Consider the following 17,774-nt stretch of genomic DNA (forward strand, 5'->3'; position numbering starts at 1 on the left):
GAGGTAAGACAATGGAGGGCTAGGCTAGGTTAAAGGTAACAGAATTGGGAGATTGGGTATAGCCACAATGAAAGGCCAGTTGATGGGATTATAGCCTCAGGCAAAGGCCAGAGATATGGCTATGTGGGTAAATTCAGGGATTTTCCTTTTTAAGGTCTAGATCCCATCCTCATCAATGCTATCTTAGTTATCAAAAAATTAAATAATTATGACTATAAATTATAATAGATGATGTCACCAATCATTTTGCCACAATAATGGCTTCTAGAGATAGGAAAATAATTTATCTACTCTCTGATAAGTAAAAAAATCATGGCATACCATGTCAACAGAAAAATAAAAATATTAATCAAGAATCTTAGTGCCTAGTAACTAATTCCTTCAAATCCTCAATAAAGTAATACCTCACCATGAAAAGAAATATTAATATTTCTGACTAAAAAGTGATGTGTAAATTGAATTTTAAATAATCAAACCATTGGTTAAATAAATTGGAATGTGGGGCTTGTTATTTAAGGGCACCTGATAATGCATCTTTACTGCCAATGAGAATCTAAATCTACCTTCTCCCCCACATTTTCCTCTTTAAGCCCCAATTTTATGTACTGTATATCAATTTTTCTGAAAGTATGCCACATGTATATCCTGAAACTTCATAAAGATATTGAGATAGTTCCAAGATAACTTATTTTAAAAAATTAATAGTTTTATTGAATTCTTTAAATTAAATGTCAGAGTTAAAGTTAAATTACAGAGACAATTTCAAAGATAAAATTACTCTAACAATCATTGCAGCACACATCTGTGGAACCTTAAAGGGTATAAAATACTAAGGATGTTAAAGGGAACAAAATAATTACATTGCACTGCATCAATTTCTTAACAAATAGAAATAATTATATTCCACTAACACACATCACAGATGACAAATCAGAAAGAGCATATCATTTTGCAGGACTTTTTCTCTGTTGTGATAGTAATTGTAGAAATGACAGGTGATCCCATGTATATTCATTAGGAGGACAAAGAGTTAACTGTCTCATTCAATTTGTGGTTCCATCAAATACTCACAGGTACTATAGCCAAATGATCAATACCAAATATCTCTAGGTGGATATTTTGAATAGTTTGTATCTTTTAAAGACACCTTGGGAAGAAAGTTTTTTATAATTAAGCAATATAGATATACTACTTTGGACTAACTGTACTCTGGCCTTTAGATTACTTCATGACATCAATTACAGTGGCAGGACTCCACTTTAGTTGAGTTCTATACATTCTAGGAATGACTGACTTTCGTAAGAAAGAAAAGAAAAAAAAAAGCAGTTACAAAGTAGCATCCAGAATATGCTCTTCTTTGTAATGAAATCCTAGAAGGTGAAGGTGTGACTGAGATGGATGGGACCTTTTATGTAGCCCAACTCTGTAATTTTAGAGAGGTAATTTAGGCCTATAGAAATGAAATGAGCTGCTCAAGGTCATAGAGCTAATTAGAGAAAGGACCAGAACTATAGTCCAGGTGTTCCAGTCCAATATTCTACTATGAGACTGTGCTTTTTAAACCCCTACATCAACATTCAACAATTTCTTTATTAAAATTTTTACAGATCAAAAACATTTTATAAATCTTAAAGTAACATACTAATGCTAGCTAGCTAATTTGACCTCTATTCCAAAAGAAAATTAGTACCTAGTTACACAATTGAGGACAAGGAGGTGGGCTTGCTCAGAGACAAGAGATGGAACAGCCAGGGTCTTATAATGGTTCCCTGTGATACTAAAAGAATCACAGGGTTGTTTGATATTTGATAAATGGAGAATTTATAGGACTTCTGTGGAGAATATGTGGGAATATACAATATACATTGATAAGAACCAAACAAAAACAGAAAGCATGGATAGATAGAAATCTATAGGCATTGAAAAAGACTAAACACTAATTAAATAATGGTTCTATCAACATGTGTTAATTAAAATGATTATAAAAATACTTTTACTATAAAATATTCTATATGAAATTTAATGCCTGATTTCTTGATGTTTTAGGGCTTTTCTCACCAAATAGCTTGCTGGTTGGTTTCTCTTCTTCAAAACTCTCCCCACTTCAATCTATCCTAAACTCAGCTGTCAAACAGATCTAACACAGATCTCGCTCTCTCTGTCTCTGTCTCTGTCTCTGCCTCTGTCTCTCTCTCACACACACACACACACATACACACATACACACACACACCAAAAAACTCCAATGTTTTCCTATTACCTCCAGGATGAAACTTTTTCTGTTTGCTTTGAAGTTCTTTTTAACCTGGCCCCCCTCCTTCTTTTCCATTCTTCTTATACCTTAATCTCTTCCATGTTCTCTGCAATCTAGTGACACTGGCCTCCTTGCTGTTCCTCATATAGAACATTCCATCTTTCAGTGTTTTCACTGGCTGTCCTCCATGCTTGTAATGTTCTCCCTACTCATTTCTTAGTCCTAGCTTCCCTGGCTTCCTTCCATGCTCAGCTAAAAATTCCTGCCTTTTGCTAGCTGTTCATAGTGTTTCTGGATTTTGGTGCCTTATGTTTGAGATTACCTCTATTATCCTATACATACCTTATTTATTTATAATTGTTTACATTTTGTCTCTTTCGTTGGACTCCTTGAGAGTAGGGATTTGAGAAAAATTATTATTTTCTTATTATATTGATAACCAATTTTTGTATGTGACCCAAAGAACCTCTTTTTGATTATGAACAACCAATTATCAGTAGGTTAGTTATTAGTAGGTTTTATTTTTCCCTTTTTTTTGCTTCCTCATTCAATGCCCAGTTCCTGTGTTGGACACAGGGCTGACAAGGAGACATTCTCTTCAATCTTGGGGTGGACCCCACCCAACTGGGAGAGTTTATTTCTGATTAAAGGGTAAAGAAAATCTAATCTAGGTGAATTCTGGCTCATTATTCAACAACTTAAGTGGTCTGGTTAAAAATGGATTCCTTTGTCCAGATAGCTGGAGGCAGCTAAGTCCCTTCCTCAGCAAGAGGAGCTAAAGACTTTTTGCCCACCTCCTCATTAATATATCCACCCATTCATTAATTGTTAACCAAACAGAGTTGATTTTCACCTTGAGGAACACCCTCTTTTCCAAAAGTATTTAAACGTTCAACAACCTCTATGCAGGGTGTTTGGTTATGAGAGACCACTGACCTCAATTTATTTATTATTTGCTAGTATAATTAATAAATTGATTATTAATTACCCCAGAATCTCTGTCTCTTGGTCTTTTCAGTCATTTAAGACTATTTTGTGCCTTTCTTTGTATTCCCTGAACTTAGAACAGTGCCTGGTACATGCTTAAGAAATCATAGTTGAGTAACTGACAAGACTACCTTTAAAGAATCACGGAATATTAGAGATTAAGGGAGCTAAGGGGTCAGCTAATCCAACCCATACCTGAATATGAATCTCTACACAATGTTCGAAGAATCTTTTAATGATTTTAGGATTTATCAGATATACTAATATCCTCATCTTCCTCCCAGACCTTTTATATATGTTTTCAATCTGGTTGAAGCCCACTAAGTATATATGTTCACTTTCAAATGTCAGCAGGAAATAGTTTCTTAAGAAAAAAAAATTGTTATATCTGTTCATTGCAGTTATAGCAAACTGATTTCTACATTTTCTTAATGGTTTCTTAAAGGAAAACTGGGGTTTGACAACAACAACAAAAGTCTTCTATTCATTTTCAGTTTAGAACATCAAGTGAAAGATTTCTTCTGGGACACTGAAGATTTTCTAATCAACTTCCACTCTGGCAAGATGAATCTTACTCATTTGTTAGAAAATTTAATGATCTAGCTCAATATCAAGTTAACAACCATTATTATCTATTCTATTCTTATCTAATGATAGGAAGTTTTTCTACTTTTCTCCACCCATTACTTCCCTTTCTCCTTCACACCTTTTTTTTTTTCTGTGAGACAATTGGGGTTAAGTGACTTGCCCAGGGTCACTCAGCTAGTAAGTGTCAAGTGTCTGGTTTGGGACTGGATTTGAACTCAGGTCCTCCTGACTCCACACTACGCCACCTAGCTGCCCCTCCCTCAACCTTTTTAACTCATAAGTGTTCATGAAAACTTTGAATCTACAAACAGGCAAGTTTTCTGGGTAACAGATACTCCTTGTTATTACTTGTCAAAGTAACCACACAATTCTCCTTCACAATGATTGACCAGGTTCAGAAATTGGTAATATCCCAAATAAAATAGAATTATTACAAAAGAAGACCAGATATCACCCCAAGTTTTTGATATAGCCTAATTCTTCTTTTTGCTTGGGTAGGTAGGTAGGTGGGTGGGGAGGATATAGGGTGAGAGGGATGAAGCCATGACATTTGAGCTTACATTCAACTCTGAATCTAACTAAACCATTTCTCTAGTGACACATGGAAAATCCACAGTCCCCAGAAATCACACTTCCCATCTGGTTTGCTTTTGGGAAGACTTGTTATGAACAGGTGGCTCAATTAGGCCCTCATGTATTCATACATATACAAAACTGGAAGTTACAAGGAGGCAGATTTCAACTCAATATAAGAGAGACATTTCTATTAATCTAAACTGTTTAAAAATGGAATCAGTGTTCCAAAATGTAATGAGATCCCTGTCACTAACGGTATTCAGGTAGAGGCTAGATAACCCATTGTCAGGGGTTTTGTAAGGGATATACTATACTGAGAGAGAAGTTAGACAAGCTGACCTTTTAGGCCTATTATTCAGTATTCCTAATTCAACGTTTTAAAAATATTCTAAGTTTACGGAAAAAAAATTCAGCTATTATTTTTCTAAGTGATTTAATGTCAGCTATTTTACAAATCATACATTACAGATGCTAATGAGTACTTAATTTCACTTTGAATATATTTTCGTGGTTTATACATCATGCACTGGAATATCATGTAGGAATCAGGGCTTGATTAGTGACAAGATGCAATGGACCAGAAGTTGCCCAGACCTAGAGTCTAAATATATTTCTCTAGAGTGGGCAGAGGTCCTAAAGACAATATTTTATTCTTTTCCCAAGCCCCACCCAATACCAGTTACAAATTGAGGTTCATTAGGTTCCATAGGACTGATTTTTCGGAAACAGGAGGAAAGATGTTGTAGGTAGGAAATTCCTACATAGGTCAGGTCAGATACATTTTGATGTAAGCTATGTTCACTAAGAGGGACATATATTTTGGAACTCTAGGGGAAGATGAGGTACATATATTGAAATCAGGATGAAAAATATGACTAAAAGAAATAAGTCCTAATGGGCTGTTGAAAGGATTAATTTTAGATCATATGAACAATCCTGTTCTATATCCACTGTGGAATTTGCCTCAGCTGGAATACTACTACTTCTTTGGCTCTCATAGTTCTGCCACTTTCTGAAAGTGAGGCATAGTCAGAAAAATGACAGAAATTGAGCTGATCATGCTGAGATTCTGAGCTTATATTTATCCTAATTAAATTCTGAATTAGTCCCTGTGTCTGGACCAGAAATGGGCCATATATGATAGTTGATCACAGATTGGTATAAGCCAATCTAGTTTATTATCTCACCACTCAACTGAACTGTTCCCTCTAAGGTGACCAGTGAGCTCTTAGTTACTTAGTGACCTTTTCTCAGTTTGTCCTTCTTAACCTAACTGAAACAATTGGGACTATTGACTATCTACCTTCTACCTAAGTGATTACTTTTACTTACTTAGTCTCCTTTGTTGAATCATCAATCACATTCTACCCTAAGTCATCAATCACATTCTACCCTAAGTTCTTATCTTGGACCATCTTCACTCATCTTTCTATACCCTCTATCTTGGTGAACTCATCAACTCTTATTACAGATAACTTTCTTTTTTTTCTTTTTTTTTTTTTTAGGTAATTGGGGTTAAGTGACTTGCCCAGGGTCACACAGCTAGTAAGTGTCAAGTGTTTGGTCTGAGGCTGGATTTGAACTCAGGTCCTCCTGACTTCAGGGCTGGTGCTCTATTCACTGTGCCACCTAGTTGCCCCTATAGATAACTTTCAAATCTGCCTGTTAGCACTCAATTGTCTGCTGAGCTCCAGTCCACCATTACCAACTGCCAACTTGACACCTCCAACTGGATATCCCATGTAAACACCTCAAATTCAACATTTCAAAAACAGAACTCTTTTATCTCTGTCCCTAAAATCACCTCTCATCTAAAGTTTCCTATTTCTTGTGAGGAAACTACCATCTTTCCAGTTACCTAGATTCCCAACCTTAGTGTCCTACTTGATTTTCCCTTCTGTTTCCCACATCTAATTAATTACCAAGTAATATTGTCTGTGCCTCCATAACATATCTCATATATATTCTATTTGTCCATTTAAATGTCATTGATCATTTCTATAACTTTACCTTTCCCTTTTCACCTCCTCCTCTTAGAATTTTAGCTTCCTTTAATGGTCAGCTCATGAGTTGCCTTTCAGTTGGGAAGCCTTTTCTAATCTAGTTCTTAGTACATTTCCTCCTCAAACAACTGGTATTCCTTTTTCACGTTCTTTTTTTTTTTCACATATTCCTTATGTAAGCTCCTTGAGGGCAGGGACTGTCTTTTGCCTCTTGTTATATCTCCTAAATTTCACATAGTGCTTGGCACATAGCAGGCACTTAGTAAATATTGATTGATTGATTGATTCATGTCCTTTTCCCTCTTCCCTAGTAGAATGTAACTTCTGAGGGCAGGGATTATTCATTGTTTTGTCTTTGTATTATGAGTACCTGGTGCCATGCCTTGTAACTTATTCTTTCATACGTGCTTACTGGACTGGATTGAATTGGTTTGTCATGCACATCCTAGAACCATAAGGCTAAGATATTTGATAAAAAAGGTGGAAAGGAGGAGGAACAGAATAATAGGAGTCCATGTATCTTACAATTTTAGAATGTTTGTAAAGCTTTGTTCTCATGACTTTGAGGGCTTTATTTTCAAATGAGATTTAATAAGATTTCAACAAAATTTACTGGTACCTCCACAAAGGTGCTACTTTGATGCCCCATCATCTCACTGATGTGAGCCTGGATTCTACAGTTTCTGCAAGCAAAACTTAAGCTTCTTACAGGGGAAGCCAACAATTTATACCAAGCTAGCTATTAGGGGAGAAGTTTACTTCCACAATTAAAGGAAAATTTAAAAAAGCAAAGACCTTGTAAGTTGTGATAGACTGACTTGCATTCATACCAAGGTGTAATAGCAAATCCTTTCCTAAGAGAAGGTTCATTAGGGACTCAGAGTAAAGAGTGGAAAAGAACACAAGGGCACTGGGCCTGAAGAGTTGAATTTGAGGATGAAAGAGAGAGAAGCTAACATAGGGCAAAAGAGGGGGCTTTACCTCCTACAACTAAACTGATAGAGTCACAGAATCAATCAATTAATCCTTCTGTAACATAATCACAACATTAAAACAGGTATTTAGAAATTTTCCTAACTTTACTGAAATGCTGTGAGTCCTTAATCAGTCTGAGATGATTATGAGGCTTTGGCTGCTAGACAAAGGCAAATGATACTAATGACAAGGAAACACTTTGTAATGGGTTGGGCAAAGCAATCATACCCTTAGTCCTAAATATAAAACATACAAGGCAGTTCAAGTCAGTTTGTAGTTTGGTAGTATTGGAAGTGTTCCTAGTTCAGACTTCATCAGTTCAATAACTGAAGACAGAAGTAAAGGAAGAACCAGGACCCTGAAAAAGAATCTTTTTTTTTTTGCATGGATTTTTGTCTTCAAACAAATTTATTGAATCTAGATTTTTATTGGGATTTTATTCAACCTGGTTTGAAGACAAAGACGTCCTCTTTTCTGTCATCAGTCATTTCAACAGACAGACTGGATCAATAAGAGACAATACAATCTCTTGGAAAACCCAATTGTATTCTTACTCTTTTAACATAAATACATGTTTTTAGACTGTAACATTTCAGCTGGTGAAAAAAGAAAACTTCCTAAGAAATAGACCTATCCAAAAAAGGAATTAGGTTCAAGACAAGGTATTTTCCATTATTTGAACTTATCAAGCAGAGGTTGAATGACCACAAATAAAGATTGTTGTAGCTACAGACTAGAGGGTCTTTGAGATCCCTTTTTATTCTGAAATTCTATGATTTGATGACCACCAGAAAGTTGGAGTTGGGCAATGGGAGATTTTTTTTTTCAGGATCAGCAATTAAGTAAGATTGACTACTGAGGTAAAGATCCATTACCATCCACACTGATAAAATACTGTATCATTGAAGTACTGAAGTCACTATAAATTTACTGGATGCCACATTCACTAGATGTTAATTTTAATAAAACAATGATTAGAAAGAAAAGGTGATTAGTTTTTAAAAACCTAGCCATTTTTATTTAACTATTCAAACTCAAAGATTTTATTTCTTTACAAGTTAAAATGTTAGGCTCTTACATAATATAAGTAAGAAATACATGTATTTATAGCCAGAAGAGACCATAGAGGCATCCCTGCAATTTAAATATGAGGTAACTGAATTCCAGATAAATAGAATCCTGCAAAATACAAGAGATTAGCCCAACATGATAGATGGCAAAGACATTACTTGAACCCAGGTTACAGGATCATAGATTTAGAGTTTTAAGGTACCTTGGGAGGCATCTAATCAAAGCTTTTCATTTTAGAGATGAGGAAATGGAGACTCAGAAAACTGAACTTAGAAAGTTAAATAACTTCATCATCTATGTATATTTATAAATGCATATCTATTTGTGTCTAATGATGGCCATCTTTGAGGAAGGGGAAGAAAAAAAGAAATTTACATGATAATTTTGTTGTATATTTAAAATGAATAGCAAGTTGTGCATAGTAGATTTGCAGCTTCATGTACAAATCATCTTTTTGTTGTACTATATTATGGAAATACTTGTCTTATTCCATAAATTAAAAACAAAATTAAAAAAAATCTATTCTATTGTCTGAAATACACACACATTAAAGAGTAGTGATGATTTTCCTCCTTCCTACCACTTCTTGTTTTGGTAAGTATAATTTTTAATTTCATCTTTTTTTTTTTTGCTTTGTTCCATTTTTCTATTTTGGAAAGAATATAAAAGGTCCCCTTCCCCTCTTTTCCCTTTCTAATAGTTTTTTTTTTTCTTTTCATGTTTTCTGAGACATGAGAAGCTTTGAAGATTCTCTTGCTTCTTCTGCCTAAGTAACGTTCCAATAGACCCCCAAAAGAACAATTCAAAGGGACATTTCAAAAGTACATTTGTTTGGCTTTGTCCTATCTTCATCAAGGTATTTCAACCTCCACTTCAATTTCCCATTTTTTTTCTTGCCATTTGTCTATATATTTCTTATATCTCTTTACTCTCTCATTAACCTTAGTTTTACTGCTCTCCCTTTTTTGTTCATATATCTTTTCTGTATGCAACTTACTATGAGAAGCTGCTAAAATTAAGATCATAGAATAATAGATTTAGAGCTGGAAGAAACTTTATTGGACATTGAGTCCATGCCTCTCCTCTTATAATGAAGAAAGCAAAGCCCAAATAAGAAAAATTATTTATCTAAGGCAATACAGGCAATGAGCGAGAGAGGCATGATGAAAACCAAGATGCACTGGCAATGCAAAGACAAAAACAAAATAACCTTTGCCCTGAATAAGATTACATTCTATTTGAGAAATGACTTTATATACACATAGGTAAATAAAAAGCATATTCAAAATAAATATAAGGCACTTTGTTCAGGGTTAGACAGTGGGACCAGAAAGGTTTTAATAGTAAGAGGCTAAAATAAAGAGGAAGTATTTTGCAGGCATGGAAAGCAGACTGTGCAAAGGCAAAAAGGAAATGGAATGTCATGTATGAAGTCAGTTTAACTAGAATATACATCTCACGAATAGAAATCATTTCCAGTCTTACAAAAATGTTATTATAATTATGTACACTTAATAAAATAAAATTATCATGGCATGATGGTTAGAGTTCAGGGCTTGGCAACCAAAAAATCCTGGTTTCAAATCATGCCTCTAATACTTACTAGCTGTCTGATACTGGGCAACTGACTTTATATATATATATATATATATATATATATACAGGAAAATCCCTAGGATTTAGCTATAAAATTGTAGATAAATGTGATTTATATTGGTTGGAGGGGAAGGGCTTTTCTCTTTCCCACTTGCATGTGACAAAATCACAGATTCTTCTGATATACCTTTTCACATTATATTTCTATTTTCAAATAAAAGCTCGTCCCAGCTCCAAGCTATGAACCAAAGAGAGTGCAGTATATTGGGGACAACCTGCCAGGACATGCTGTTGACACTATTGAAAGATGTCAGTTTCATAAAAGTAGTGAAATGTGTGTAAAAGAAGCAGATGTGCATGAAAAGAATCTTGCTAACAGCATCTAAAAGCTTTTTTTCCCCTCCCCAACAATAGCTAGGACTTGAAGTGTCCTTTTCCAAACATTAAATAATCATACAATACCACTTCAATCGTTTTCCATGCACCTGCCTAGAAACAAACTAAATGATTTAATAGATTTTTTCTATTTCTATTGCCAAATACCAAACTGCATTCATCTGATGTTTCAATGACCTCTACTCTCTATTTTCTAGCTTCCTTGTCTCTGAATACTCTTTATCTACCAAAATGCTTAGCTACCGAATCTAACAAATATGGAAAGATTGTGACAAAAACAGAAAATAGACAGTGAATGAGTCAATATAACAATAGCTTCACTTGTTCTAGGATCGTCTGACCATGCTGTGTGGGAGGGTAGGGTAGGGTGGGATAAGGATGATAGATTTTGCTTCTTTGTAATTTATTTTTTTAGCTCTGATGGGTGCTGCTACATAAGCAGGCGTTCCTTTCAAATATTTGTGAGAGAGAAAAAGGGAAGGGGAAAGGAAATGAAGGTAAGGGAGGGGATGGAGGAAGAATCTTTCAGCTAATGTCCCATTCACATTCAAGAGGAGATATTGCTTATACTATATAAATGACTTCATGTTTTGTTTTGTTTTTTCCTGTCCTGGCATTTGGACAACCTTCCTTGCTTCCTCTACCCCAAGGTACAAATCCCTGACTCTTCTACAATAGGCACAGACTCCTAGCCTGTGTATTTTGGAACAGATCCCCAGAAATTTGACTATTCTCTAGATAGCAAAATGGTTTCCTATTTACTCTCTAAAAAGGTCCTAGGAGTAAAGCCCTCTTAGAAATAGGTTATTGTTTTTCTGTCCACCAACCAGAGGAATCTCTCAACTCTTGTCTATACATGGTCAGATAGCTAAACTTTTGTCTATTCTCTGAGCACTCCTTGGTTTCTTGTCTTTTTTCCCTTATCCTTAGCCTAATATCCTTCACCAGAAATTTCCCTGACCTCCTGCTCACTGGGAAAAAATCCTAGTTCTCTTTCTATTCTTCTCTCTATTTAGTTCTCTGACCTCCTATTCATCAAGATGCAGACACATTCCTCACTTGTCAGTTCTCTATATTCTTTCTTTATCTTCTGGCCAATTGGAGACAGACTCCTGGACCCTTGTTTTTTCCTAGACTACTTCATGAATCAGTCCTCTGGATAGTATCCCTTTAGTCATCTCTGTTGACCTTCCTGGTCCTTGATAACTGACTACTTCTTGGATATCATCTTGGATAAAACATGTGGAGTAAAATCTTCAATTAACTTGGGTTGTCAGATAATATCGAAAGCCTACTACAACATTATTACCAGAATGAAAAACAACATAGAGAGCACATATGTAGTTTAGGACAAAGAAAAGTCAAGCTAAAAGACAGAATGATTAGGGCCCATAGGGCAGAACTTTAGAGTAGGAGAGAGGTACAATGTATCTACTAGAAAACATGCATTCCTATCCACCACTTTTGTTTTATTCTACTAAGGAGCATTATCATATATTGTAATTAATTTCTCTCTAGAAAGTATATCATTAGGTACCTATCAGAATGCAATTCCTAAAATTCCTAGAAATTTTAAAATTTCTTCTGTCAGTCTCCATCCAAGACATGGTTGTTCAGTTCAATTCCACTTTATCCAATAACAAGGATTCAACTGAATTAATAAGATTCTTCTAGGAATCTCCAATCAGTGCTCTCCCCAAGACTACTTCTTTTGCAAGAGGTCTTCCTGGACTCTTGAAATATAACGTTACTATAATTCTTTATCAATTACAATCCCAGGTTAACTATAAGGGGGTTGAAAATACTCTTTTGGCTTCTAAGGGCAGTAGCAACAGTTAACAATCTCAGGGACTCCTTTTTTCTCCTCCATGTACTATTGCTCTATGCCACTGAAATATAAGGCCAGAGTGTTTTAAGTGAAGAATCTACTGCATTGTATAGTGAGAACCTGATTAACATAAATAATGAATCCTCTGAAATGATTGAATTCTCACACTGTATATCTCCATTGGGTTGGAACCAATTACCAAATTTTACAGAATAATAGCTTTGAATTGTGCAAATTCAAATACATGTGACCACTTCAGAAGATTCATTATTTGCACTATTTGAGACTTAGCTGTAGTAAAAAGACATGTGTGGAGTCCCAGATTCTACCATTTATTATCTGAGAGACTATGGGTTATTGTTGTTGTTGTTGTTTGTCCTTCCTTTTCAGAGAGGACCAATGACATCACCATGTTGGGTCAAATAATGGATGATGGATGATGACTTGATTTGTGCATGAATTGGATTTAAGTGAAACAGAGTTGCACAAAGTTATCAGCCTCACATTCTCTCCCAGAGTCATCAAAGTCCAGTGGCAGGACAAAAGTCAAGAAGACTGTAATGGCCCAGAATTCAGCAGATGACCTTGGCATCTTTGATATCTGACCAAACTCTAAGTACTCCACAATGCCTGCTTCAGCTGCCTTCATGGATGTTGGAACAAATTGTTTTCATCTGCCCTTTCTACCAGGGAAGTCTTCATGTGCTTGGGATTGACATCCCTCTAACTCATCAATGGGTTTGAAGCCTGTTGGTTACCTTCAATCTGGTTTAGCCCATCTGCCAAAATGATTTTACTGGAGTGTGGCTGCTGTGCATGATACTGCTTTTTAGAGCCACAGGTGAAAGTTGGGTGATAGATGACAATGGATATGTCACCTTCTCTCCCCATCTCACAACTACTGATGATCTGTTCAACTTTTCTGCCTTTTAGACTCTTTTTTCTCCATGATGCACAATGAACAATAAACCTAGGTACTTTGCAGAAAGAGTTTGATCAAGGAAAAAAAAATCAGGGTGGGGGGAGATTTGAAGTCAGTCAATCAAAATATATTTATTAAGTGCCTACTGTTTGCCAGGTACTGTGCTAAACCCTGGGGATATAAGAAAATGAAAAAGATAGTCTCTGCTCTCAAGTAGCTCACAGTCTAAGGCAAGAGACAATATGCAAACAAGCTGTATACAAGATAAAATGGAAATAATCAATAGAAGGAAGGCACTAGAATTAAAAGGAATTGGGTCAGGCTTCCTATAGAAGATGACATCTTAGCCAAGACCAGGAAACCAGGAGGTAGAATTCAGAAGGAAGAGTATTTCAGGCATAGGGAAAACCGAAGAAAATGCCTGGAGTCAGGAGATGGAGTATCTTGTTTAATGAAAATTAAAGAGGTCAGTGTCATTGGATTGTAGAATATTTGGGTGTGAGAATGGCATAAGGAGAAGAAGACTGGTAAGGTAGGGAAGAGTGCAAGTTATGAAGGGCTTAGAATGTCAGAGAGAGCATTACATATTTGATCCTGAAGGTGATATTGAGTCACTGGTGTTTTTTGAGTAGAGGGAGATAGGGTCAGAACTGTAGTTTGTTAAGATCATTTTGGCAGCTGAGAGAATTGATTAGAATAGAGAGAGAATTGTGGAATGGAGACCAAACAGCAGTTGTCCAGGCATGAGGTAAAAAGGGCCTGAACCAGAGAGGGAGTGAGAGATATGATGAAAGAAAATTGACAGGACTTGGTGACAGATTGGATATAGAAGGTTAGAAACACTGAGTAATTGAAGATGACACCAGTTGGCAGCCTGGTTGACTGGGAGGATGGTGGTGTCTATGACATTAATAGGAAATTTGGGAGGTTGGGAGGGTTTTGGGGAGCAGCTAATAAGTTTAGTTTTGACCATGTTGACTTTGAGATGTCCAGTAATATGTGGGAGCCTCAAGCTCAGCAGAGAGTTTAGGGGTGGATAAATGGATTTAAAAATTTTAAAATAGAATTAAAAATGATAATTTAATACTTGGGAACTGATGAGATAATCATTTGAAATAATATAAAAGGAGAAGATAAAAGGGCCTAGATATAAACTGCATGTTTTCATACAACATGGAAATCTAAATAATTTAGAGGAGATGCAGCTACGCACTCTTAGGGACACTGTGGGATTCCATCGGTTAGAAAAAAAAAATACTAGTCTCATACAAAACAAATCCCTTGGCTTTTTAGTACGTGGATTTGTCAATAGGCCTTTCATAACACTTTTTATTCCAGTTTTTATTTGTATCATACGTATAGTCACTCTAAAGCCATTGCAATAAATCAAGGCCAAACAATCTACATGTGACATCATGGAAATCTCAGTGGTGTTTAATACATTCTCACAAAGTGAGGTGAAAAAGCAACAACTACAGTTATCTATAGTCCCATTTTACTTTTACTTTTAAAAAAGTCTTGTCTTTATAAGCTGTTTCTAAGGTATCTAAGTATAGAATAAATATTTATTGTGCATTTTGTAGTTTGGCCAGAAGAATAATATTGTAAGAATTAGTCAGAACCTGGTCCTGGCATTAAAAGAAGGAGAAGAAGAAGGAAAAGGGAAGGGAAAAGGCAAAAGGGAAAATAAGAGGAAGGCAAAAGGGAAAGAAAAGGGAGAAAGGAAGTGGAAAAGAGAAGGGGTTCCATTAACAAGCTTCCACAGAAACCATCAAATTATTTTGCAACCTTTTATCTTTTTTTTTTTCAATATCACTTTCCAATTACATTTGAAATGTACATAAATATCTCCAGGATATGACAAACCCAATTCAGTCACAGAACATCTACAAAACATTAGAAATAGAAACACACAAGAAAAGGATTTTCCCCCCTTCTTCAAAAACAAAAGATGAACAACAGCAGCAGCAGGATTTTACTTCTATTATGCTACCTCAGATCTAAAATTCAATGATGGAGATTTTAAAAATCATAAAGCATCTGTAATTCAGGTCCCACTTCAAACAAGTCCTTAGAGATGGCATTACCTTTTTTTTTAAGTATGTTTCTCTATAACTGTATACACCTAAGAATTTCAAGTATGTAATAAAAATTGCCCTTGCTTACTAATTGTACATTTTGACATTAAAATACTCAGTTTATTACTAAAGTCCACTTAGCTCATACATTGGATTAAAATTAAAATAAAGTTAATGTAGTATACTTTTAGTTAAACTAAATATGCATATCCATTTATATTAATTTACAAACCATTTTAAAGTATTCTTCAACTTAAAGCCTATGTCTGTGACTTCCAATATACTTGTTAGAAAGAAATGATGATATATAAAAAAGAAAAAAAATCTTAATCATGCATCTTTAATCAAACTCTCATAACATCCTTAAGGCTTAAATAAGCTATAAATAGAACAATTCTATTCCATTTCAACTATTATCCCTAAAAGGAAAATCATGTCTACAGTTATGAAACTGCTAATTTATGAAACATTATTGTAAGTTTCAATAGGAATAATAATTTCAAAAAAGACTGGGATTTTGTGTGTCAAAAAATATACCTATAGTCTTACATTCTTATTTTTAAAAATCAGTTACAAAGACTCAAAAGAAACTAAGATTTTAAGGCCAGATTTTATAAAACAGTATCATGTTTCTCCAGTGTTAAATATAATTTAAAAGGAAAAGTGCTACTAAGGTCAATGATCACTTTCCTCAGCAGCATATTTAATATTTGGAATGAGTATTAACTATGAAAATTCATGGTATTTCATGAAATCTTGTAGTTCTTCCTAGTCAAAATCATAGAGATTTAGAAATGCTTTTTCTTTTTCCAAATTTATGTCAGCGGAAAGGGAAATAAAGTGATTTTATTTGCTTCTCTGAATAGTCTAAAGTTAAAACCATGTATCATCTAATTAGGAAAACCACGGCAATTAATAAAGTCCAGCTCAATTTTAAGTAAATACAGCATCCCACTTAATTTGAGAGCTTCTTGGTAGTTAGAGATTGATTAACTTCATCATGGCAAGCCCTCAAACAGGGATTTTTCTTTCCAGACCCAAATAAGGAGAATCAAATGATTTAACCATCTCAAGTCATATAATATCTTTGTCATTTCAGTTTAATGAAAGAATTTGCATATTATGGTAAAATATTTCCTGGGAATTAGAATTTTTGTTTGGCATTTAAGTAATATATAAGAAAGAAACTAAAAAGTATAAATGAAAAGGTTGGTGAGGAAAGTCAGAGAAATAGTAAATATAGAATTAGCAGTGTTTATTTTATTAAAAAGTTGAAATCAAGTTAACTTTAGAATTTATGACTTGCAAACTAAAGTATGTAATATTTAACATGTTTAAATACACTTAGCAGCAGTTTGGTAATCAAAAGAAATACTTTGTATCTTCTCAAGAAAATTAATTTATTATGATTAAAATATTTATAAGAAAATATATTCACCTTTCTTGTCGTCAAAGTACAGAGTCTGTTGAGCTGGATTTGACCACTGGAGGGAGGTGTTATCATTTTGATCAACCCTACATGTCAAATTTGCTGTTCCACCTTCAACAACTGTAACATTTTGCGTGAGTGGAAACTGCCCTTGGCTACCTGAAGGGGGATTAAAAGAAAATGTGAAAGTTAGAGGACTTATTTATTTCTAGCAAGCTGTATAATTGGCATTAAACTTAAATATTCTTACTAAAGTAACATAAAGCTACAAAAAGAAGAAAATAGTTCAGAAATATTTAATAAGTAATATTGCCATAATGTAAATTTAAAACTACTAGCACTGAAGTTTTTAGAAAGTTTCTATTACTATTATAAAGATATTGTGTAGTTGTACACAAAACTATGGCATATGTTCATGTAGAGACATCATAATTATTAATTTTTATTGACCCCATATTGACTATGTAGCATTATACTCTTATCTTCTTCAGAGACAGGAAAGTTGAATAACTTTAGGCAAACTGAATTCTTTAAAACCACATTAATGCAATGGGTAAGAGAAAAATATTTCCCTCAATACTTAAACATAAAAGTAATACTCAATCAAAGGTAAAATCTATAAAATGTGACTGTCCAAAATTTAGATTCCATTTCTGGCATTTAAAAAAATAGTATTGCTATTCATAGAGATTCTGCATTTACAAATTCAAAATATAATGTAAATGATTTATTTGGACAGATGTCAAAATGTGTACCATAACAATAAGGAATGTAACATGTCTAATCATGTCTTCGAGGATCATAAAATTTGAACCAGAAAGGAGCTCTGAGGTTATATTGTCTAACCCCCTCATTTTACAGAACAGAAAAGTGAGGTTTAGAAAGGTTAAGTCGCTTGCCCAAGGTCACATGAGTACCAAGTGACTAGAGCCAGGATTTGAATTCACATTCTTTGACTGCAAAGCCAATATTCTTGCCACATCAACACATTGACTTCTTCTACTTATACCAATTAAGTTGTAAAACTTTGAGCAAAATGTTTGCACAATAAATCATAATTTGACTAGTAAA

General features: G+C 34.6%; 1 protein-coding gene across 1 annotated transcript in view; it reads right to left on the reverse strand.

Moving 5' to 3' along the window:
• Positions 1 to 17,120, reverse strand: part of CADM2 (cell adhesion molecule 2) — a 291,062-nt gene extending 273,942 nt beyond the window's left edge. Inside the window, exons 1-2 of the mRNA XM_027874175.1 lie at positions 17,105 to 17,120; positions 16,713 to 16,862 (exon numbers count right to left, since the gene is read on the reverse strand). Coding sequence (XP_027729976.1) covers positions 16,713 to 16,862; positions 17,105 to 17,120 — 166 coding nt within the window. The remainder of the gene's footprint in view (positions 1 to 16,712; positions 16,863 to 17,104) is intronic.
• Between the last annotated feature and the right edge of the window lie 654 nt (positions 17,121 to 17,774).

This window comes from Vombatus ursinus, unplaced genomic scaffold (genome assembly GCF_900497805.2).
Source record: "Vombatus ursinus unplaced genomic scaffold, bare-nosed wombat genome assembly UNPS02014805.1, whole genome shotgun sequence".
Taxonomy (NCBI): Eukaryota; Metazoa; Chordata; class Mammalia; order Diprotodontia; family Vombatidae; genus Vombatus; species Vombatus ursinus.